Genomic DNA, 24,424 nt, shown 5'->3' on the forward strand with positions numbered 1-24,424 from the left:
TTTTTACGGCTAATAGCCGGGACCAACGGCTTAACGTGTTTTCGGACAATCAGGTGATTCAGGTCTGAAAAGTCCTTACCAAACAAAGGACAGTCTCACAAAGTGATTGAACAACCTCCGTGGTCTAGTGGTTAGAGCGTTAGGCTCACGATCTGGAGGTCTGGGTTCGATTCCCTTTGGGGACATTGTCGATACGATAAAAGTAAGTTTTATTTATTTATTTACAACCACAGGCTATACAGTATTACAGTACAAAACTTAACAAAAGTTAATATTTAAACTGATTAATTATAATGAATTTTCCTCATAACAAAAAACTAGGAGTGCTACGATGAAGTCACTAAGAGCGCAGATGGATAGAAGAACAGTTTTTTTTCGCTAAGTATGTGGTTAAGAGAGTAGAGTGCCCGCGGTAACGGAGCCTTGTTGGTTGGTGGGTCTGACCGCGGGGCACAGCCAGCAACGGCGGCCGGCGATGGCGCTGCACATACCCGTCCGGGACACCGTAACATGTCCGCGTTCTTAATTTTTCCTCTTATTATTTTGAAAACATATAAAGCTCTAGCTCTTCTTACCCTTAGCTCTTGTACCCAACCATGCTCAAAATAAACATAGTCAGTTACAACAACGGGTAGAATCCGTAGAATAGATATAGGTACCTACTCCGTAGAATAGTAAATATAAACATCTAACGAACTTATTTTGCACTAACTTCTCAGACGACGCCTTGATCCGAGGTTCGCGCCCTACTGGGCACCCTCAGGCCTGTTGTCTTAAATTTTGTACCGGGTGAGAGCCCTCTGCGGTGCCCATTTGTTCGGCCAAGTAGTTAATGCCATTTACGGCAAATCTACAACAAGTGACGTCAAAAAAAAACTCGTTCTAACATTGTTACGTATTTACTTTCATATGAAGCCCACACCATTGTATTACATTCTAAATTACTTCTTACTAGAGCATTATACAGAGTATTTATTGCTTTGATATTCTTGACGCAACGCACTGTTCTAAGAATGAGCCCAAGGTTTCTAAAAGCTTTTTTACAGCAGTTAGAGATGTGTTCCCGAAAACGTTAGATCTGTGTTTAACCGAACAACAAGATCCATTACCTCTGTTACTCTACTCATAGACGTTTTATCAACACTTTAATGATAGTACGTGCTCGAGATAACATAAAGGTTACATATTTTGTATTAAATTGTAACCGATTTTCTTTGCTCCAGGCCACTACGCGGTGTATGTCTTGTTGCAATTTTCCACAATCTTCTACACTTCTTATGGGACAGGATAACTTTAGGACCCCGATACCGACCCCGCCGACGTGGTCGACGATTTCCCTCATTCAGCGCTTATCGCTATCGACCCACTAGGGTCGATTAATTCTTTCAAATATTTTTCCTCTCAGACGACGCCCTGAGCCGAGGTTCGCGCCCAACTGGGCACCCTCAGGCCTGTTGTCTTAAACGTTGTACCGGGTGAGAGCCTTCAGCGCTCCTCATTTGTCCGGCCAAGTAGTTAATGCCATCTGCGGCAAATCTACAATAAGTCACGTAAAAAAAAAATCGGCGAAAATAATACATTGGTGTTCTTTACTACGCTGGACAAGTCGTTTACCATCAGTATATGAACAATAAATGGTCCTAGATTGCTTCGATCGCTTACGCCAGACCTAGTAAAATATGGTACGAAAGTATGCCCTGCATATTCCACGTATTCTTGCGCATCTGGGATTCTATGTTTCCAACCACCTACATTGCTTGCAGTATTTGAGGTATATGACCTCTGAAAGATACTTTAAAGTTCTTGAGCTTATCTAGCTTATCTACGTAGAACATATTCACACACTTTTTTTGATGAGACGTGTCGTGTTTTGGGACGTAACTTTTATGTTTGCCTGTGATTAGTTACTTGGCCTGAAAAATGGGGAGTGGTGAGGACTGTCATCCGGTTCAAGACAATAGGCTCAGTTGGGCGGGAACTATGGCTCAGGGCATCGTCTAACGGAGTTATATTTGAGAGAATCGGCCCCTGATGGACCAATAGCGGAAGAGGGAAAACGTAAACCAACCGGAGTATGTATCAAAGTCCTGACATGTTTCTTGTCACGTGCTAAATGACCGAAGGTACCGTCACACTCGGGCACTCCATGCAACAATCTCGGTCTTACCGTGTACCGCGAGTTGCAAGTAGAACTAAGTACCCTCGCATTTACATGGTACACGCGGTAAACCAAGCCCAGTCTAAACGTCCCGGTTTAAACGGATCACAACATGCCTCTATCAATAACATATCCATTTTACTTTAAATAATACGCACAACAAAGCTTAAGATAAATGATGGCCTAAACTGTTAGCCAATAGCCAGTCAGGCGGTCATCATGCAGTTCTTCATATTATCCATCTTAGAACAAATACCAGGAGTGGTTGCAAGTAGTCTCATTGATGATTTCCGGCTTAGCCCACCCCAACACACGACTATTTTATTTCCACACCTATTATATATGATTGTAGGTATGTGTATATGTATCTTTGCCTAAGGTCGGTACAACATGTTACTGTGTTTACAACTGTAGGTATAGATGTGACTGGTTTCTATACCATCGACTTGCGACTCTGACTACCTCAATAGGCATTATGAGGGTGAATCGGGAAGATAGGTGAAGATGTCTTGGACCTGTATGGCAACGAGTGCAACTGTATTGTCTCAGAAGGAAATCGCATGTAAAACTAAGCTACGGAAAAAAGTATTTTCGATTATATTTTCTCCCGCTCGAGCGCTCCCTGGTTTTTACTGATTCGACCTACATTAATTATTATTTTAATATCATTTTCCTCCCAATAGGGGGGAAAATATTCTTTATTTATATTTCTTTATTATTATAATTTAAATTGTCTTCTCTTATAATCATCATTGTTAGTTTGAAGACATTACCTACGTATAGATTTAGTTTGAAAATGCAAACATAATCCCGCGCCCCGGTCCGATCTTGTCCCGCTTTCTCGGCTCTGTGTACAGCATGCATTAAACGCAACCGTCCTCCATTACGGAGTTAAAGGGACGTTCAATAAATTCAGAAATATTTAAATGTAACGTAAATCTCGCCCACTAGTCACATGATATTGACCGACTAGTCGGCTTTCCATCTTGCGTGCATCTTAAAGTTACAACCAAATCACGGTTCTTGCTGTTGTCGACTACATTTTCCATATTTTCCGACAAAATACATTTTGTTGGTGATCATAATTTCTTTATTACTGTGTTTATCACAGTGAGTAAGTTGTAACGTAAGTTTACATAAGTTCTAATTAGATATTTCAGAAAGAAAAAGATTCTAGAATATTGAAGATGCATCTAAAAAAGCAGTGATTAAAATTAAACATTTTTGAAATAAGAAAATGACAATGTCAAGATTTTACTTTATGGGGCTTTTCGGCGGGAAACGGGAACGGGACAGTTGCTTTCTTCATTGAGTAATCTAAATAATTAATACGAAGTGGTGTTTTGTGGTTAATGATCGCATTAAGTTAGTCGGAAGACATTCGCGAGTGTTATTATATTGGAGTATTCAATAAACAAAGTGTATCTGCCTATTTTCGCTTCGTGCCGGGAAGCCGCTTCATAACTCAAAAGTTTATGCGGACTTTTGAGTTAATTTGTTTGGGGTTCGGAGTAGGAGTCTATTCCGAGGGTGGGGGCTTAGGTTTCATCATCATCACCTTTCATCATTTCATTAATCATCAAGAAAAAAAATACGTCAGACATGGCTGTATGGGCATAGTTCCCTTTGCCTTACCCTTCGGGGAAAACCAAAACAAAAAAAAAAAACTTTATGGTTAGGTTGTCGATCTGTCAAACTTCAGGCTTTTTGGCGGGAAACGGGAACGGGACAGTTGCTTTCTTCATTGAATAATCTAAATAATTAATACGAAGTGGTGTTTTGTGGTTAATGATCGCATTAAGTTAGTCGGAAGACATTCGCGAGTGTTATTATATTGGAGTATTCAATAAAAAAAGTGTATCTGCCTATTTTCGCTTCGTGTCAGGAAGCCGCTTCATAACTCAAAAGTTTATGCGGACTTTTGAGTTAATTCGTTTGGGGTTCGGAGTAGGAGTCTACTCCGAGGGTGGGGGCTTAGGTTTCATCATCATCATCATCACCTTTCATCATTTCATTAATCATCAAGAAAAAAAATACGTCAGACATGGCTGTATGGGCATAGTTCCCTTTGCCTTACCCTTCGGGTAAAACAAAAACAAAAAAAAAAAAAAACTGTCAAACTTCAAAGTTGTTGTTATTGCCTACTTTGGTAGTATGTACTTTGTGGAATCAGAATCGTCATAATAATCTCATAATGGACATGGTTTGTAAGTATACATATTTTACAAGTCATTATTCTACATTGTTTTAAGTTTATGCGGTTATTATCATAATTAAAGCACATAATAACGGGTTCTTACCGCGTTTAAATGGGGATATGAGACTCCCATCCCCATTTCTGTCGATTTGGAGTCTCATATTCCCATTTAAACGCGGTAAGAACCCGTTATTATGTGCTTTAATTAAGTCATTATTCTACTGCAAGGCTTTTTATAACCAGTGTTTATATTATTTCAGGGTACTGATATTGTACATAACCTCTGAAATTATTTGTCGGCGTCAGTTTCTTCTCGCTAAACATGGATTTCGTATTTATGAAACCTGTACAACCTCACGTTTTTAAAGCTATACAGGATGTGGACATTAATACCCTTATGAAATGCACACCTGATGAAATTAGACCCATAATACCGTGTCTCGTTCGGATGGCACTTATATCGCCATTGGACATCACCAACTATTGTGCAGAGGCCAAGAAAGATATTCTAACTCTCCTGTCTGGTATCGACCTCGTCAACTTCATAGTATCTCTCTTATCAATAGAGTTTCATACTTTGGAAATTGACCTCAAAAAAGAGCAGCAAATGAGGTAATATTCCATTCCATTACTAATTTTTAATTATATTTTTATATGCGTTCGGAACAAATGCTAATAAGTAAATTATTCCTTTTTCAGACAAAAAAATGGTTCGCAATGTACCGAATCCTTTTTGATTCCAAATATTGTCAATGGAATAGCAAATGACTTTGAACAATCTGACTCTGCTCGCCGGGTCCGCTTGGTACTCTCTGAGATACTGCAGATGCAGGCCCAGTTGGTAGAGTATAATCAAAATAAAAACACAAACACTGAATGTACAGTTAAACCATCAGAGCTCTTTGACAATGATGTTTATTTGGAGGAAATAACTGACGTGATTTGCATCAGTTTAGCAGAATTACCAAACTTGCTAAATATATGTGATGTTGTTGAGGTGCTACTCTATGTTAATAAGGGACCTACAATCATATCATGGGTCACTGCTAACATGCCTGATACTTTGCAAGAAGGTAACATTTTAAAATTATAATGATATCAACAAATATGCTTAAAAGCACTATTGGAGTATACAAAATGGGGTATAAAAATATAAACATGAATGATTGATATTAACTCATTTATTACAGTTGCAGAATCTTTAGTATTAAACTCTGAAAGAGGAGAAGAGGGTGGCATTCGTGCAAAGACCTTGAGCATACTATGTGAGGTGTGCCCGCACATAGCAGCAGCTGTCAGGGCTAAGGCAGCATCAGCAGCACGCTTGCCATCATTAGTCATCACACTTACTTTGACACACCATCAGGATGACTTGGTAAATATACTATTACAGATTTAACTTATGAATTAAAAAAAAAATATTATGCATTGTGTGGTCATTTAGCAATTCATGTTTAAAAAGTTTTTATTTGCAGGTTCATTTTATGTCTGGACTTCTCTTGGGATCAGATCAAACAACCAGAACATGGTTCGCGACATTCTTGCGAAATTCCCATAAGAGAGGAAAGGGGGATGGATATATGGCACTGACTAAACTAAGGCAAGAGTTATTAAACAGATTGAAGGTTGCCACAGCTGGAGTTGACGCATCTGCTCTTTTGAGGCTGTACTGCGCTCTCAGAGGAATAGCAGGGATCAAGTTTCAAGATGATGATGTGGCTGGGCTTCTAAGGCTGGTCACACAGAAACCTCCCCCAACTCCTGCAGGAGTCCGTTTTGTGTCTTTAAGCCTCTGTATGATACTTGCATGTCCCTCTCTAATGGGTGAGTATTATTAGAAGTGTAAAAATGATGGCAGAACACATACAACATTGTTGTTGTATGTTTTTATAGTACTTAAATTATACACATGTTTTATAACAAACTATATTATAATTTAGCCACGTGAAAGTTGCATTTTAACTTGTATGTATTTACAGCTGCATCAGAACATGAAAAGAAGGCTATAGAATGGGTGCAGTGGTTAGTAAAGGAAGAAGCATACTTTGAAAGGTATGTGTTATTTATTATGCATAAATAATTATAAAATTGTTTTACTTAATTCCTAGATGACAACCTAGGCAAATGATTTTTTTTATTCCGAAATGCCAAAACAATTAATTTGATTGTATTATAGAACATGTTTATTACGCTCCGGATTAATTGTTATTTTCGTTAAAATAATTTTGTTGTAGCAACTCTGGAGTGACGGCATCGTTTGGTGAAATGTTGCTGCTGATAGCCATCCACTTCCACTCTGGCCAGCTAGCGGCGGTCGGCGAGCTCGTTTGCGCCACTCTCGGCATGCGCGTGCCAGTGCGACCCAACGGCCTGGCGCGCATCAAGCAAGCTTTTACGCAAGAAATATTCACTGAACAGGTTAGCATGATTATGTATATATGCGAATTCCAGGGTTAGGTTACCAGATGCTGAATCAACCAGTCATAGCGTGCCAGAGAACCAAAGAGTAGATGCTTTGTCGCTCTCACTATCGCGGTGATTGGTCGATTCCTGCACATCCCTGATTGTTTCAGTTTCAGTGGAAACCAACCATAATTGACAGATAGGAATATGTAGCAAAATATTGAGAAGAAACTATTAGGTATGAGTGTATACTCACTGCATACGAAATAATTAAAATAAGTACGTAAATTTAATATTTCCTTCTTCCAGGTTGTAACAGCTCATGCTGTAAAGGTACCTGTGACAGTAAACCTAAACAACAACATCCCGGGCTACTTACCGGTCCACTGCATCCATCAACTTCTAAAATCTCGTGCATTCTCAAAACACAAAGTGCCCATCAAAAATTGGATTTATCGTCAAATCTGCAACTGCACCGCTCCTTTGCACCCAGTAATGCCTGCTCTTGTGGAGGTTTATGTCAACTCAATCCTTGTTATTAATAACAAGGGCACTAATGAATATGTTAACAAGCCAATTACTGAAGAAGAAATAAGGAGAGTTTTCCGAAACTCCATTTTCGGAGCAAACTTTGACGTCAAAAATAAAACTTTTTCTCCAATGGAAATAGATAATGGCGAACAATCCCTTGAGATCGATTTGGAAAAGCCTACATTAGCTTCACAGTTATTGTTAATATACTACTTGCTGCTGTATGAAGATGTGAGGCTATCTAATGCAGCCACTCTCCTTGCAAATGGCCGAAAAGTGAAAAGTTATTCTGCGGCTTTTCTATCTGAATTACCGATTAAATATTTATTACATCAAGCCCAAAAAGACCAGATGAGTTACGGTGGTTTGTTCAGCCCACTGCTTCGTCTTCTCGCGACACATTTCCCGCAACTGTCTCTCGTCGATGACTGGATGGATGACCAAGTTTTTGGAGATTATTGTCGTCATCAAATAGATGTTACATTATCAGAGTCGTCCATACACGAAGCCTTCCAAAGCATTGAAGAAAATCCATACAAAACTGGAAAGATTTTAAAAGCAATGCTAAGCAAAAACCCGACAGATATATGGCCGTTTGCAGAAATATTTGTTCGATATTTCAAAAGTGTACTTGGGGATCAAGTTCCGCGTCATATACAGGAATTATATCGAGAAGTATGGCTACGACTCAACACGGTATTACCTCGTTGCCTTTGGATAATGACCATCAATGCTTTATTAGACATTAATGGCAGCACAAAGAGTGTTACAATTACTCAGGAAAACGTATTGGTGGATCCATTACAAGTTCTGCGTTGCGACATAAGAGTATTTCGATGTGGACCAATCTTAAAGATTATATTAAGAATTCTAGAAGCAAGTTTGGCGGCGTCAAGAAGTCAATTAAGTCGTCATCTACTGGATAAACCTTTATTAGAGAAAAGTGGGCAACTGACATCTGATTCTGAAAGAGAGGAATTAAAAAATGCTTTAGTTGCGGCCCAAGAGAGTGCAGCACTTCAAATATTATTAGAAGCTTGTTTAGAGACTACAGAAGACAAATCAAAACCTGAACTGATGTGGTCTCTACGAGAAGTAAGAAGCATAATATGTTCATTTCTGCATCAAGTCTTCATTTCAGAGCCGTCTTTAGCTAAGCTTGTCCATTTCCAAGGATATCCAAGAGAGTTGTTACCAGTGACGGTACAAGGCATTCCTTCAATGCACATTTGCTTGGATTTCATCCCAGAACTTTTGAGTCAAGCATCTTTGGAGAAGCAAATATTTGCTGTGGATCTTGTTTCTCATTTATCTATTCAATACGCCTTACCTAAAGCTATGTCTATAGCGAGATTATGTGTGAATACACTTTCTACATTGCTGTCAGTTCTGCCGAGCGATTTACGATTAGAATTGTTTCAGCCAGTTTTGAAATCTTTGGTAAGAATCTGTACAGCTTTCCCTTCACTCTTGGAAGACATAACATCGTTATTGTTACAACTAGGACGTATATGCGAATCGCAGGCGTCGCTCGGCCATTGCTGGAATGATGCAAACATACTGGGGGAAGGGGCCTACGTAGCCTCTGACGTGCAACCCGAAACTAAAGTATTAGTTGCTGAAGTGTTATGCAGAGATATTAAAATGACTATGCAAGAAATACTGCAAAAGGCGTTACTTAACGATAAGTTGTATTAGAAATGTAGTAACTCTCGATTAATAAATCCCTGAATTTATTTTTAACAGTTTTCATTACTGATATCTACATAACCTTAATAAGTCGTAATGATTGGTTGTCATTGTCTCTTTGTATTTTTAATAATGATTAGCAAATTTACGACCCAATTTGTAAATGTATTTGGTATCACTTCGCTAATGAGTTCAACCACGTACCAGATATAAGGTAAGGATGTTTAGAAAAATTAAGCATTTATAAGTGTGCCCCAGAACTTTGACGTAGATATTACTACTCACAAGCCACTAATCAAAAATTGTGTTGTATTTATTTACGTTAATAAGATGGAAAAATTATGGATATCGTTTGTTCTAAAAGTGATTAATTTGTTTGTGTTTATTAAAACTTCGCCAGTGACTGTGACACCAGAGGCCAATACATTGCCATACCGTGGACGATGTGAACCTATCGCTATGCCGTTTTGTCAGCAGTTAACGTACAACCAAACCATATTTCCAAACTTGTTAAACCACGACAAGCAAGAAGACGCTGGTCTTGAGATACACCAATTTACACCACTCATCAAAGTTAACTGTTCAACTGATCTAAAAGCCTTCTTGTGTTCTGTATATGCTCCAGTGTGCACGATTTTAGACACGCCAATCCTACCATGTCGACATTTGTGCGAATCTGCTAGACATAATTGTGATAAATTGCTGATGATCTTCGGGTTTTCTTGGCCGGAACATTTGAAGTGTTCAAGGTTTCCAGTGGCCACAGAAGACAGTATGTGTTTTGGTGGTAAAGCTCGAAAAACTATATGATATGGAATTTGACATTCTCCAATCTATTTAACAATAAGCTGTATTAGATAAGTGCGTACTTTTATGAAATACATATCAATATTAACTAAGGATTTTGTTGTAGTAGTTTTATTTATCATAACTTTTTCGAAATCTTACAATTATGTCGTATAATATTCAAGGTAAGGGAAGAACGTATACTTCTCTCCGCTAGAAAGAGAGAGAGAATAAATTGCATTGCTATCTCTCTTGTAAAATGAGACACGCATAAGATAAGCGTCTCCACTATGAACAATGAGCTTTCACCTATTTCAGTTAGAAATTCGACACTTATAATTATTGCGGGACTGTGGGAATTATAAATATAAACAAAACTTGTAACTAACTATTATTTAATATATAATGTGTAACATATTTGACGGTTCCACTGGATTTTGCGTTTCAAGTTGTCTGTACATCCACGCGCACTGGTTTCTGGCTGCGATGTTCCCAATATCGTTGTAAAGTTGTGCCTGAAAATAATACGCAATAATGTAATTAAAGTACAGGGTGTTAGTGACGTAACCAATACCTAGGGGGATGATTCAGACTATGATTCTGAGTAACTATCAAGATAATTTTCCGTCGAAAAATTCATGTTTCTTTTTCAGATATTTTAAATTATTTTCAATTCTATACTTTTGCGACGGAAAATTACACTTGATATCAATTCAGAATCATGGTCTGGACTATGCCTCAAAGTTTGTTATGGTGTCACTAACACCCTGTATAAGGAAAACTGAAAATATTCAATTTATGTTTCGTTCTAAAATATTTCGATTGCACGGAGAATCAAGGTAGCTTCCGAACAGCAAATGTAGTTTATCTGTTTATTAGATGTCTGTCTTAACTTGTTGTCATAAGATGAACTATATAATTAATTAATAACTTGGCTGTCGAACGCAGATTTAGACCGAACATAATGTAAACTCTATTGTGACTGGTGTCTCTACACACCATTCATTATATTGCTTATTATCTGTCACTACATTATTTTAAGTATATTTTGTATAAACATTTTAGAATTATTTTGACCTTCCAACAGTACAGCATATACAGTTTACTAGGATATTATAAAATAGAAGTTATCACATAATTACCTGTAGATACCAGGTTTGTAGTAATCGAGCTTGTGCGCCGATTTTCGTAAAGTTTTTCTTGACAGTTTCCAGAGCTTCACAGCAAGAGTGAAGTACCTGCACTCGTGGCTCGCCCGCGGGGGGAGCATTTGCGATACGACATTTGGTGTACAACAGGAGACCTATAACCATACAAGAGGTGTCAAAACTTATACACAGACAAACTAAACACAAATAAATAAATAAATAATGCATTACCTCTTGCCATATCATATGCACTTCCATGAGCCATTATTGAAGGCAATATTTTTCTAGCCAAGGTTAAGGCGCTTTTTGCACAACCCACACTCAACTGTACGTTCGCTATATGCATTTCAGCCGTTGCCGCCAAGTAATGCAGGTGATACTTCTTTGCTATTGTTAACGCTTCATTCAATAACAATACGTCTGTTGATTGAATATTGCTAAAACTATGTTGAACTTCGGACATCAGGATCATAGATTGCACCCGTAATGATATGAAGTGCATGCTGTCGTCTTCCGTTTTGCAAAAGTCTAGTATGTCGTGAAGGCATTCCAGAGATTCCGTAGCGTCTCCTTTGAGGAAATACATCTCTGCCTTCAGTAGCTGGCTCTCCCATCTATCGAAAGATGCTAGCTGACTTATAACTTGATCGGCCTCTTCCCATTTTCCTGAAATAAAACATAATTGTTCAATAACAAGAGGAGATTATTAATAATGTCTGGTTTTGCGATCATAGAAACATAATTATAGTGCACCATGGGCCTCCGGCAAACTGAAGAGTAGCCATAGTCATCTGCGATACGTAATTTGAGTTTGAAGCAAGTTACATTTTGGGTAAGTTCATGTGAGGGCCTTATATATAAATAGGTAAAAGTTTTAGGAGATAGAGCGTACCAGCAAAGAGCGCTTGCTGCGCGTGCGTGCGCACAGCGTGGTGGTGCAGCGGCGGCGCGGCGGGCGGCGCCGGCGCGGCGGGCAGCGCGGCGCCGGCGGGCAGCGGGGCGCCGCGCCACGCCGCCGCGCGCGCCAGCCCCGCCGCCGCCACGCCGCCGCCCGCGCGCCCCGCCCAGTGCCACACGCCGCGGCTGCCCACCTGCACCTCTGAAGTACACGATGTATGTATGTAAAAAGGCGCAAAACTTATATACAAAGACCTATATTACCTAACTTTTAAGCAGATAAGACCGGAGCATAGAATAAGGAATAATAGTACGTATAGAACGGCAACTCTCCGCTCCCCACCAGCGTCTGAGCAAGGTTTACCTCGCCCTCCCTCGAACATGGTTTAGACTTGAATCGAGAAGGCTGAGCGCGGACCGTTTTTGTTTTATCGGTTTAGTTTACATGTTCAAATTTTGAAATTGGACGCCGACGTTCGTCTCTCGTCTGGTTCGAATATTGTCAGTAATTTTTCGCGCTGGCGTGTTCTGTTCATAATTTATTTTCGGATTACCGCTTCTCACAAGGCACTCAACAGCGGGATTACAAAGATTTGTAACAACATGAAAAATCTAAAGTTTGTTAGATGGAGAAGATATATGATCCTCAAATTAAAGCAACGATGATACGGAACACTGTTTCCAGGAATAAGATTTGTATTTAGTTGAATTCATTTTAAATAAATAAACTTACTTGTGTTCAGATTGAGAAGTAGTTGACAGCTCACAGATGCCATTTCCGTCTTCCCGTAGAGAGCCCACAGCGCAGCCGTGTTTGCCAGGCTGGCCATCGTCAGGTCCGTCATAGAATGTAGGTAGTTGATTGAGTCGCCTTTAGTAATATACTGCAAAAATATTACAATTCTAAAACAATTACAAATTCTTCATTGCACACACAGGAAATACAAAATTACAAACAAAAGAGAAATAGAAGAGACGCCGTTATTAGAATAGAATAGAATATGTTTATTTATCAAAAGACTTAAACATGTATACATTACTGGCGGACCCCGCACTAGGGAAACCCTGTATTGATTTTAATATACTCTTAACAAAAAATACAATAAATAAGACTTGGTTTATAATTATCATACAAGAATTTCGCAATAATATCGACGACCACAACAAAAAAGGAAGAAGTAGGCTACGCATCTTAATTTTACTCTTTCGACATTCATTCGATAGTTGAATGGACTAAATTCAAACGTAATATCTCAAAATAATTTGAAAGAAAGCAATACAAGATAACCTGGAAGACTTCAGCGGGCTTGGCGGCGTTGACAGCGGCGTGCTGCGCCATGAGCTGCGCGGCGGCGGCGGCGGGGCGCGGCGCGCGCGGCTCGCGGCCCAGCAGCGCGGCGCGCCGCGCGCGCCCGCCGGCCAGCGCGCCCCACGCCGCCGCGTGCGCCAGGCACGCGCCGTCGCCTGCCTCCTGCGCCGTCGACAGCGCCTCGCGCACTCCTTCCATCGCTACGCTCCTGTTACCGCGACCGAAAATATACTTAGACATGACGGGCCTTGAGAAGCCGGCTACCGGTAGAATGGGATCAGATTGAAGGGTGTGAAAGAGTAAAGAACTAGAGGTGGGGGTATAGTGATTGATGATAAAAATATTTTCTTACTTGTGCCCAAAGTGAGTGTGCATAGCCGCTCTGTTAAGAGCGGCGTACCGGAAGTTTTTGTTTCTATCGTTGACGACGGTGTTGCTTCCAGACACACTGAACACTGAACGGTCGAAACAATTGTACAGTGAGTCCTGAGCGCCGCTAAATTCTTTCATTCTAATGCAGTTTAGAAAGCTTAGGAAATGCTGAAAAATGAAAGTAAACAATGCTTAAATTGGGTATGTAAGGTATTTCATATTTATTGTTCTATTTTTAAATGAAAGATTATGTTATTCAAAAAATCTTTTCAAGCACTAGTTACTTATTTAATTTTAATTAAGGTTTTTTAAAAAATGAACTACTACAAAACAAACTCAAAAAAGTGCATTAGAAAAACATCCTGAAGCAAAACATAATCTTAAATTTCAATTATTTATTTGTGGATTATATTTGGTTTTGCCAGCCCGCGTAATGTTGTGCGGGGCAACAGACAATAACAAGGCGAGGGACGAAAGCGGCGTAATCTCGAAATGGTTTTAGAATTAGCATAACTTTCATTCTTTTACATACTAAAATTACTGTAAAAAGAAGTGACAGAATAAAAATACTTACTATATCTGGATAATCTGGTATGTCATTTATCACTTGTATTATTGTTTTCTGCAGTTGTTTTGGGGGCATTGCCTTCATCTCATTTATTTGCAATAAATTTGCTTGTTGTGCTGTAAACAGCTCAGCTTGCTTCCTAGACCACTGGCATTCTTCAAAGCTACTAAAAAAATATTAGAAATTTGTTGAATTTACTATTTTGTAGTATTAGCAGATGCCTCTTAAACACATTACACACAGTAAAGTAAAAAAAAAAATTGAACTTATTTACTAATGACCTTACATATCTCTGTCAATAATATTCATCCGCACAGAGTGTTCATGTGGCTTGGATTCCTCTGGATTTGCAGCAGTGGAAGATGTTGCAGTCTGAGGCTCCAATTTATTGAGTTTCTGAAATTGTCAAAAAGAATTTAATGAAACAAAATAACTATGATTTTCCCAAAATTATTATACCTATTTATAATGTTCAAACTACAGTACCTCTTTGCTTAAAGATCTCATCATAAGTCCAGGTCTACCTTTTTGATAATATAAGCAAAATGATTTGTACAGAGAAACCACCTGAACAAAAGTTAGCTTATCCAAGTGAAGCATTATTCTCCTCAGGTAGAAACCTGAAAATATTCATCAGTTAATCACTCTTTACAGTCTGTTGAATTTATACATTTGCTTTATTTAAGTAAGTTACTACTCAACTATTATTTATCAGTAAGAGAAAAAACACATATTTTATGATACTTGTACAGAACAAACGGCTTGCCCACCTCTTAATTCTTGCTTAATTTGAAATGACAGACATATAATATACTTTGACAAGATTACCTAAAACACTGCATCTTGTTATCACACATGGATTAGTTTCATTTGGTTCTATCATTAGTTTATCAATAGCCGATGTAACACAGTCCATAAGAGCATTTATTCCATTGATGTAGATGTTTTGCAGACGAACACAGAAATTCTGAAGGTGTACACTTAGTAAGTTGTATCTTCCATCTGTTAGAAGTGCCTCCAACTCCTTAAACTCCATGTCTGGACACTAAAACACAAGTTTTTATATTAAAAATCAATTTCAGTAGTCACAATGCAATATTAGACTTACTCATTTTGTATCCAATGATTAGCAACCTTAACATGTCGAAGCTCGGTAAATTATTATTTTCTGTCAAAAATAAATTTATAGTACCTGAATTAACTTCAGTGCTAACAAGCAAAAATCCTTCCTATATTTTGGCGCCATAGTACAGTCTACCATTTCTTTAGCTGAAAAAGTAGAATATTAGAACAGTTATTATAACCACAACCCCCTTAAAGCAGTTGGTGGTGCAAAAGGGATTTCAATTTTACATACTTGTATTCTCATTGTGAAAAACAATTTACATTGTTATGTAAAATAAATAAAACTTTATAATTACCTTCAATCTTTAATAATCCATATTCACGAATAAAAGCAACAACGGCTATTTTGTGCGGCGTAATATTTTCAACATTGCCTTTAACGTTCAACAATTTCACAAAATCCAAGTTATCGTTTCCTAAATCCATATTTCTGAAGCAATAAAAACGTTTCAAATCAATTTCAAAAAACAAACACTAAGGCCCAAGTTGGACCAAGTACCTACCAGAATCAGAAACAACACACCCTTCTGACAGAACGAAGTGAACCACAGACTAAAAAGAAGATACTTTGGAAGGTACTACGTATCAGAGATAAATATTTTAGGGATACACGGGGTTAAATTGAATTTGAAATTTAATTTTGCTTAATTTTTGTACATAGGTTTTTTACGCCTAAATTACTATTATAAAATTCATGTATACATTTTAATTCTCTCTCAGAAGATTCAAGTGGCACTGGCCGTAGCCAAGTGCTTTCATTATCTCAAGGATAGGAACTACCTGCCTTTAGAATTACCTTTAGACTTAAAACCTTTGCACCTTTAGAATTGTTGCTTTTTGAAATGAAAATGACAACTTGAATTTTATTTGTTTTGTAGAATAATAATTATTTGTTTCTTCGGTCAAAGGCAATAATTTAATTACTCTGCCAATTTAACCCGATTACTGCGGTTTATAGTGGATATAACTTCGTAGCTGGAAGGAGGTTTGTCGTGGGTATTGGGATTATTAAAAGAAACAATGTTTAATTTTTTACATTTAATTTTGAATTTTATAAATACCTGGTTTTGGATTGCCCAACTCTCCTTTTAATCGACTGTGTGCCCTTTAAAATATATTAGACTGATTGTAACAGTTTTTTATAGCAAATCTTATTCGTAAATTAAAAAGTCATCACGAGACAAAGTAGTCAAGGTTAGTGACTCTCTAGGCTCGAAAACACAATTACACACTCGACACAAAGGCAAAATATCAGGAAACCTTCACCAATAAAGGAACAACGTGCACGCACCGAACGATGTCCTGTCATTTTCATAAAATACTGATCTATGTTGATAATATTTTTTAAGAGATGACTTTTCGATTTTTTTTACACCCGTGTGTTACAGCCAAAGACTCCATGGTCTTTAGAACGATATTACATCTTTCAATCATTAGTCAATCGTGATTTAAGATTCAACGAAAATTCTACTTTATTATAAATGTACTTTGATCGTTATTTGTAAGGTTACATACTATTTATCAAAGGCATGTATTTAACGCGGCGACAAACTAATGTGATTTAGGGTTTTAAAAATAATTAAAATGGGTAGCAAAAATAATAGGTTGGCAGCTACAGTGAAGTAGCCTTTTAAGCATAAAGTGGCAGCTTTATATTAAGTTATACAATGAGGTCGTTTATAAAATTAAATGGGATGAGAAAAAATATGCACATGGTCATATAAAACATACTATGTGCGACATTTTATGAGGTCTAAATAAAGCAAATATTGGCATGCAAAAAATATTATTGGTTTATAATAATACTTGTACCTTAAGTTTGATGGTTTTTTCTGCCGAATTTCATTAAACAGAAAACTTTTCGACTATTTTCGTTTCGGTTTTTTTCACTTCGCTGAAATCACGTTTGCCTAAGTTTCGTTTGACTTAATAACAATTCGTTCTTTTCGTTACTCCGACGTTTCATTTGTGGGAAAAACTATTTTCCGAAGTTAGGGTTGGCCGAAATACATTTTGTCCCAAATATCATGATGCCGAACATTCATTACACTACTGTTAATAAACCTTCAAAATCTGTGACCTTAAAAGGTCTTTACCGCCGCCTCTCGGCCCTTCGGGCCTCGATGGTCACAAGTAACCTAACCCACTCGGCTATATGGCAGGGGGCTCACTTTGCTCGCCCCCTGCCATACAGCCTTCGTAACCTATATCTACAGTGTCGGGGTGCCGCGAATTTCCGTGCTCGCTTCGCTCGCACCCGTGACTGCTGTCGTTACGAAACAAATCTTCACCGCCGCCTCTCGGCCCTTCGGGCCTCGATGGTCACAACTAACCAAAATATGTCAAATAGATCATATAGGGAATGAAAAAACTTCAAAAGAGACTTCGGCTAATAGTAAAAATTGTTTTCAAAAATTGTTGAAACGTTGTTCGGTATAGTGACACTTATGTGAAAATATTACAAGTAAACAATAACAGGCAATCGTATCATCCCGTGACAACCGCCCGCCGCTTGCCATTGGCTAATAACGCCCTACACCACCCCCTATCGCGACGACTCTTTTACACTTATATATATCTATCTATAATTATGTATATAATCAAAGAATTATGAATCTATTGTAGGGATGTGAATGCACACATACTAGACTGACGTCGCGAATACCAGTCAGTATGTGTAGATAGGATGTAACTCTTACTCACTCATAAGTTCCTATGTCAGTGATCAGATCCTCAATATGGCTTTCCTTACACTCTTCCTTTCACCTCATGGATACGGATTACTTCTCCATCTGTAAGTTAAGAAACATAAATGAACTACTGATTGGTGATACAACTACCACCTACTTGGTGACACATCACCCTGCAGAATGTAAGCTTATCTCTCTTAATGACTCTGGCTGAACACCAGCGTATGTGATCTTATTCATTACTCTCAGGTTTTACTTTATGTCAGTTAATTGCCCTTTTATACATGACCCTTTCAATGGTGTGCTTATCAGCACTTAGGTAGCTAAGTAAGACTTATTCATTAGTGTGCATGCCAGCACTTGGGTGGCCAAGAAGGCCCTATTCATCAGTGTGCCCGCCAGCACTTGGGTGGCCAAGGCCCTATTCATCAGTGTGCCCGACAGCACTTAGGTGGCCAAGAAGGCCCTATTCAACAGTGTGTCCACTAGCACTTGGGTGGCCAAGGAGGCCCTATTCATCAGTGTGCCCGCCAGCACTTAGGTGGTCAAGGAAGACCTATTCAACGGTGTGCCCGCCAGCACTTAGGTGGTCAAGGAAGACCTCTTCAACGGTGTGCACGCCAGCACTTACGTGGCCAAGAAAACCTCTTATAACAGTGTGCACGCCAGCACTTAGGTGGTCAAGGAAGACCTCTTCAACGGTGTGCACGCCAGCACTTACGTGGCCAAGAAGGCCTCTACATTGGTGCACCATACTCTTAGATGCAACCTGGCCAGGAAATACTTCTTCGATTGCGGGCTACTCATTTGGACAACGGTAGCCAAGGAAGGCTTCTACAATTGCAAGCTATGCATACAGACAACGTCTTCAATTGTGGGCATTACTTATTGATGCCCCCTAAAGAGTACTCATCTATCTTTACAAGTCGCATTGCCGGCCGGCCATTTTAAACACAAGTTATTAAACAGAATTTGGCATCATCGTTAGTAAAATTATAGTCAGAATAATAAAAGGGAGTTATATCACCACTACGTAGCTTTGGTAACAGCATCAGCGGGACTTTCTGCACTTTTTCACTCATATAAAAGTTAAACTCACTTTAACTACTTTCAAAAACTAGCTTGTCAAGACAAGATTTAAGACATAGACAAGATTCACTTACTGATAGAAAAATTAGCGGGCTTCCGTTTCGGTGTTGCTACTTGTGACATTCCATATTTAGAATCGTGACTCATCGTCACGACACCCCCCGCACCGCGGCCCGCACGCGTGCGCGCTTGGCGCCGCCGTTTTCATTAAATTTTGATTCCCAAACAAAAATTTAGAATCCTAATACTTAATTACAGTACCTACCCGTTTTATTTTTTTAGGTGCTTGCAAATCGCAGCCCGAAAGTGTATTTTTATATGGAAGCCTATATTTGCCAATAAAATATTTTTAATTCTCCTGTCTTAATATTAGTCGCCAAGTCATTATTTATAATACCTCACCTATAATTTCATTGGCCCTGTTAAATATTTTTGCTACCTTAAAGTAGCAGCCATTATTGAGTTTTTATAAATCCTTGCATTTCGAAGCTCATTTAATATAATTGTCGCAATAATATTTAATCGCTGCCAAGTAATTATTTGTAACAAAACAATTAGTCGCCCTTTAAGTTTTTAGTCGCCGCGAAAATAATATGCCTTTATCAAAAGAGAAAAAGATTAATCCAAGATTAATCACAAACTATCGACGCCGACAGCAGAGTAAAAAGTCGATTTTTCCAAACTTTGACAGTGCCTAATTGAGGAATACATTTTGGTTTTGATTTTGGTTACAATTAATACCACATGATTACATCTTTCAATCACGCACCGTAAAATTTATGCGACATAGTTTAGAAAAATCGATCTTATTAGAATTAATATTATTGTCGTCTACAATGACTAGGCTGTATGATTACGTTTCTCAGCCTGCTGCATCTCGGGCGGGACAAATGAAGAAAAAAATGTCTATTGTGTCGCCAGATGGCTGCCATTGCTTTTGCACTGAACTGCTGTTTTTTACATTTTGTTTTTGAGATATCATTTTATACTAAATGAAGTTTATAGTTCAATCAGTTATTTAAGAATTACTTTTGTAATGTGATGTGTTAAATGTTTACTTTTTTTCTTTTACTTCGATATTATAATGGAAAAAATAGGTATTTCGTTTGTTATAAAAGTGATCTATTTGTTTGTGTTTACTGAAACTTCGCGTGTGACTGTTGTACCAGGGGATACATTGCCTCACCATGGACGATGTGAACCCATCACTATACCGTTCTGTCAGCAGATAATGTACAACCAAACAATATTTCCAAACTTATTGAACCACGCTAAACAAGAAGACGCTGGTCCTGAGGTGCACCAATTTACACCACTCATCAAAGTTAACTGTTCACCTGATCTAAAAGCCTTCTTGTGTTCTGTATATGCTCCAGTGTGCACGATTTTGGACACGCCAATCCCACCATGTCGACATTTGTGTGAATCTGCTAGACATAATTGTGATGAATTGATGATAAACTTCGGATTTTCGTGGCCAGAACATTTAAAATGTTCCAGATTCCCGGTCGCTACTGACGACAATATATGTTTCGGCGATAAAAACACAACCCATGAATCTCGAAAATCAACAGTTGAAGCGAAATTACCAAAAGTAGATTTTAAATCTACTATAGAAAGAGATCCAACAAAAGTTCATGGAGCTAAAGATCTTGGCTTTGTGTGTCCGGTTCAATTTAAAGTGCCCAAGAGTTTGGATTTAGAGTACTCCCTAAAAGTGAAGGACAAAGTAGAACATGATTGTGGTGCACCATGTAATGGAATGTTCTTCAGTCAAGATGAAAAGAATTTTGCAAGGCTATGGATTGGAATTTGGGCAGTTCTGTGTTCTTTAAGCTGTCTGTTTACTGTTTTAACATTCCTCATAGACACAGACAGATTTCGATATCCTGAGAGACCAATCATATTTCTATCAGTATGTTACCTCATGGTGGCTGCAGCCTATGTGATGGGATGGAGTTCAGGAGATAATATTAGCTGCCAAGGTCCATTTCCATCTACTATAAGTGGAACAAGATTACCAAATATCTCTGTTATCACACAAGGCACTAAACATGAACCATGCACAATTCTTTTTATGATAGTGTATTTCTTCAGTATGGCTTCCAGTATTTGGTGGGTTGTGCTGACACTCACATGGTTTTTAGCAGCTGGACTGAAATGGGGTCATGAAGCAATTGAGGCTAACTCACAGTACTTCCATTTGGCAGCTTGGGCTGTCCCTGCTATCAAAACTATTTCAATATTAGCCATGGGAAAAGTTGATGGTGAGTTAATATTGTAATTATTATAAATAGTCATTATTTTAGAACAAATTGATTTAGTTATAATACTCCCTTTAATCATATTTATTTTACTTCATGGTTACCAGTCTTAGCTATAGTTTTCTTCTTATTTGGTACTTTGTAGCACTGCCTTATTCATGTTGATGATTATATAAATCATGTCTGGGTTTAATGTTTAACAAAGTAATTAATTTATTGTTTCAGGTGATATTCTGTCTGGTGTATGCTATGTCGGACTGTGGGATGCAGAGGCTCTTCGCGGATTTGTGTTGTCACCATTATGTGTGTACTTGGTGCTTGGCACGGTCTTCCTTTTAGCTGGTTTTGTTTCTCTTTTCCGTATAAGAACAGTTATGAAACACGATGGTACAAAAACTGACAAACTTGAAAAGTTAATGATAAGGATTGGTGTGTTTGGAGTCCTATATACAGTTCCTGCACTAATAGTAATTGCATGCTTGTTTTATGAACAAGCTCATTATGATGAGTGGATGGTGACCTGGCAGCGAGACATGTGCTCCCCGCAGTCACCCTATTCTATCCCATGTCCTTTTACTGAGGAAGTGGACCGACCTAAATTTGAAGTATTCATGATCAAATATCTAATGACTATGATAGTAGGTATTACATCTAGTTTTTGGATCTGGTCAGGTAAAACTTTGGTTTCTTGGCGTCAGTTCTTTGATAGAATTAAAGGAAGAAGAGTTGAGGCATATGTCTGATGATCGTCTTTACTTAGCAGGTGTCATAGCATTTTTGTGCATTACTTTTTTTAACTCTCTGATTGATGAAATTCAAACAAGGCTGATAATGTAAATAATTATTTAATAAGGCAGCTCTCTTTTGTAAGTAGATAAGATTTTATAAGTATTAATTATTAAGGAATCAATTATGTGTAAAATGTAATGAAATAAATGTTACATATTATTTTACTCAACATGTTTTATTTCCAAGCACAATCTTGTTATGGGAGACTTACAATATCTTAAAATGGATATCTAGATATATTATAAATAAAAATGTTTAGAATTTTTGTTTTCAGAATCATAGTTTATTAAATATCTTAAATCTTACATCAGATAAGTCTATCTCATTACATACATAAATTAATAAAGTTCCTTAACCTTTCACTCTTCCAAGTATAAAAAATCATTGCATCATACTGTCGCACCATTCTTTCTTCACCAATAAAAAGTAACAATCTAATTATTCAGGCTCTAGTATATTTTCCCCAAATGTGCAGCATGAACACTGATGCAATGAACAGAAGAGACATCACTAATACAGGTACAGGTCCACTGTAAAAAAAACAAATCATGCATAAGTACATATTATGAATTTAGTTATAAAAAAACCATCACCAAATCTAGGAATTTCCAATAAGTTGGTGTTGATTCATAATTAAATTTGCTTGTTCATTTTCTTTGTAATATTTGTGTGCATTAAAGTTGATTAATCATTCAAATAAAGTAAGTACACCATACAAGTTTAATTCTTATGATAAGTACCTACATAGGACTGGTAGTAAATTTATTTTTTCTTTCTTTTAAAACCGATAATTACTTATGTTTATTAGGTAATTAGATAAATGGGTGATCTTAATAATATGAAGTACCAGTAGTAGTAGGTATATACTCACACTTTGACTCCTGGGGAATCATCAGTATAGAATCGCCACATGCCACCAGATCCAGCGCCCGTGCTTCGGTTCCTGGCGGCGGTGGTTGTGGTGGTGGACTTGCGCTGTCGCACCGTGCTGCCGCTGGCAGAGCGTGGTGCCGAGGTAGCTTTGCTAGGTGAACGGCCGCCAGAACCCACTGAAGTTGAACTTGGTGAAGGTGGCTAAAATCATAAAGATACAAAACATGAACAATATTATTCTATCTATAAAGTTATACAAAATACAAATTTAATTGAATATTCACCATTTTCGGTAACGAAAGGTTTTAATCCACTAAAACAAACTAGTTCACTCAGAATCGTGCAGTATAGTAACCTGTATCAAGTTCGTACATCCAAGGAAAGTGGCCGTGTTGGCTAGCTACGTGCTACGCGTCGATTGAAGTTGACACGTAGTCATTGAATGTTGCCCATCTGAAAAAAATATTGATTAAATATTAGAGCGTTTTGCCACTACATCCGATTCGAACCGTATTTTTTTCAAATATACGCTTAAACTTCCAAAAACTTCTATAAAAAACCGGTCCTGTCAAATCCTCAGGTTAGATTATTGTTATGTAAACTGACCATTGATTCCATGGATTACTTGGCTGGATACTCCAGTACCCCCGTGTGAGGTCGGGGTGGTGCTTGACTTTGACAATCAATATTCAGGCTGATTAACTCTCATATAAAAAGATTTCGACCTAGAGCCGACGGGGGCAATGTCATTTTGGATAATGTCAGCCCAATGATATTGACGTTACTTTTTATTTCGTTAATGGCACATGTTCGGTACGCAAATGTTGTTTCGTTGTTGGTGAAGTTTTCGTAATATTATCCTGTGCTACATCATTACAAGTGCGTCGGGTCCAGCCTTCCTCCTCCGCCTTCGCGTTGAGATTTAAAAATAAAAAGTTTTTTTCATTTTAAGATGCACCTAAGCGTCCTTTACACAAACTGTAGGGTGGTTCACCGTAGAAGAAATACCACCGGTTACATCTGACACGGTTTATTTACTTTTTTACAAATATTTCTATAAAGTTCACTGTTTAACAAGTTCGCTTATTATTAAAATGCACAGTTTGCCACTATTAAATGCACTCGCCGTAAAAAAAACTGTTCGGAACAGTTCACACGAATTAATTAAATTAACTCGCTCACTCACTGACTCGAAAGTTCATTGGTGTCACAACACCACCGCGGTTACGCGGATAGCAAATTCTTCGGTTCACTGATAATGATAACGCGAGCTTTTAAGACGAATTATCTTATTGTTAAATTACAAAAAATACGCTTTGCTATATTTTACAGGTCACTGACCCTGTAGGCACGGAATTTACCTACTCTATACTGCACTGTAAAAGTAAAACGATAGGTACAAACGCGACAGAAAATAAACTAACATAAATTCACTTTAAAACCGGGCACTGAATTATAACACCCACTATTTCACTGTAAAACTGCACTGGAACTCACTCACTATTCTTCTTGCTCCGAACTGTTTCGATTCTTCTC

At 38.0% G+C, this 24,424-nt stretch overlaps 4 protein-coding genes across 5 annotated transcripts; 2 read left to right on the forward strand and 2 right to left on the reverse strand.

Moving 5' to 3' along the window:
- Window positions 1–4,278: 4,278 nt before the first annotated feature.
- LOC126366528 (integrator complex subunit 2) lies at window positions 4,279–9,025 on the forward strand. 2 transcript variants are annotated; one of them, XM_050009682.1, is made up of 8 exons: window positions 4,279–4,365; window positions 4,616–4,967; window positions 5,055–5,428; window positions 5,546–5,730; window positions 5,831–6,179; window positions 6,335–6,407; window positions 6,590–6,773; window positions 7,068–9,025. In XM_050009682.1, exons 2-8 carry the CDS (start codon window positions 4,678–4,680, stop codon window positions 8,985–8,987), a joined length of 3,375 nt encoding a protein of 1,124 aa, XP_049865639.1. In that variant the 5' UTR covers window positions 4,279–4,365; window positions 4,616–4,677; the 3' UTR covers window positions 8,988–9,025. The 2 variants fall into 2 exon arrangements, with proteins under 2 accessions (XP_049865639.1, XP_049865631.1); XM_050009674.1 differs by lacking the exon at window positions 4,279–4,365 and adding an exon at window positions 4,447–4,533.
- Window positions 9,026–10,142: 1,117 nt separating this feature from the next.
- Window positions 10,143–15,680, reverse strand: LOC126367178 (anaphase-promoting complex subunit 5). The gene is made up of 14 exons (XM_050010600.1): window positions 15,480–15,680; window positions 15,251–15,327; window positions 14,887–15,103; window positions 14,545–14,678; window positions 14,345–14,454; window positions 14,065–14,224; window positions 13,471–13,658; window positions 13,098–13,326; window positions 12,543–12,693; window positions 11,950–12,011; window positions 11,805–11,907; window positions 11,144–11,578; window positions 10,907–11,067; window positions 10,143–10,279 (listed from the first exon to the last, which is right to left on the reverse strand). The coding sequence occupies exons 1-14, from the start codon at window positions 15,607–15,609 to the stop codon at window positions 10,160–10,162; spliced, it is 2,277 nt and encodes a 758-aa protein (XP_049866557.1). The 5' UTR covers window positions 15,610–15,680; the 3' UTR covers window positions 10,143–10,159.
- Window positions 15,681–19,886: 4,206 nt separating this feature from the next.
- LOC126369052 (frizzled-7-B) lies at window positions 19,887–22,179 on the forward strand. The gene is made up of 2 exons (XM_050013342.1): window positions 19,887–21,229; window positions 21,452–22,179. The coding sequence occupies exons 1-2, from the start codon at window positions 20,047–20,049 to the stop codon at window positions 21,967–21,969; spliced, it is 1,701 nt and encodes a 566-aa protein (XP_049869299.1). The 5' UTR covers window positions 19,887–20,046; the 3' UTR covers window positions 21,970–22,179.
- Window positions 22,165–23,331, reverse strand: LOC126369060 (protein transport protein Sec61 subunit beta). The gene is made up of 3 exons (XM_050013354.1): window positions 23,173–23,331; window positions 22,887–23,089; window positions 22,165–22,545 (listed from the first exon to the last, which is right to left on the reverse strand). The coding sequence occupies exons 1-3, from the start codon at window positions 23,173–23,175 to the stop codon at window positions 22,458–22,460; spliced, it is 294 nt and encodes a 97-aa protein (XP_049869311.1). The 5' UTR covers window positions 23,176–23,331; the 3' UTR covers window positions 22,165–22,457.
- Window positions 23,332–24,424: the final 1,093 nt, after the last annotated feature.

Source organism: Pectinophora gossypiella, chromosome 1 (genome assembly GCF_024362695.1).
Source record: "Pectinophora gossypiella chromosome 1, ilPecGoss1.1, whole genome shotgun sequence".
Taxonomy (NCBI): domain Eukaryota; kingdom Metazoa; phylum Arthropoda; class Insecta; order Lepidoptera; family Gelechiidae; genus Pectinophora; species Pectinophora gossypiella.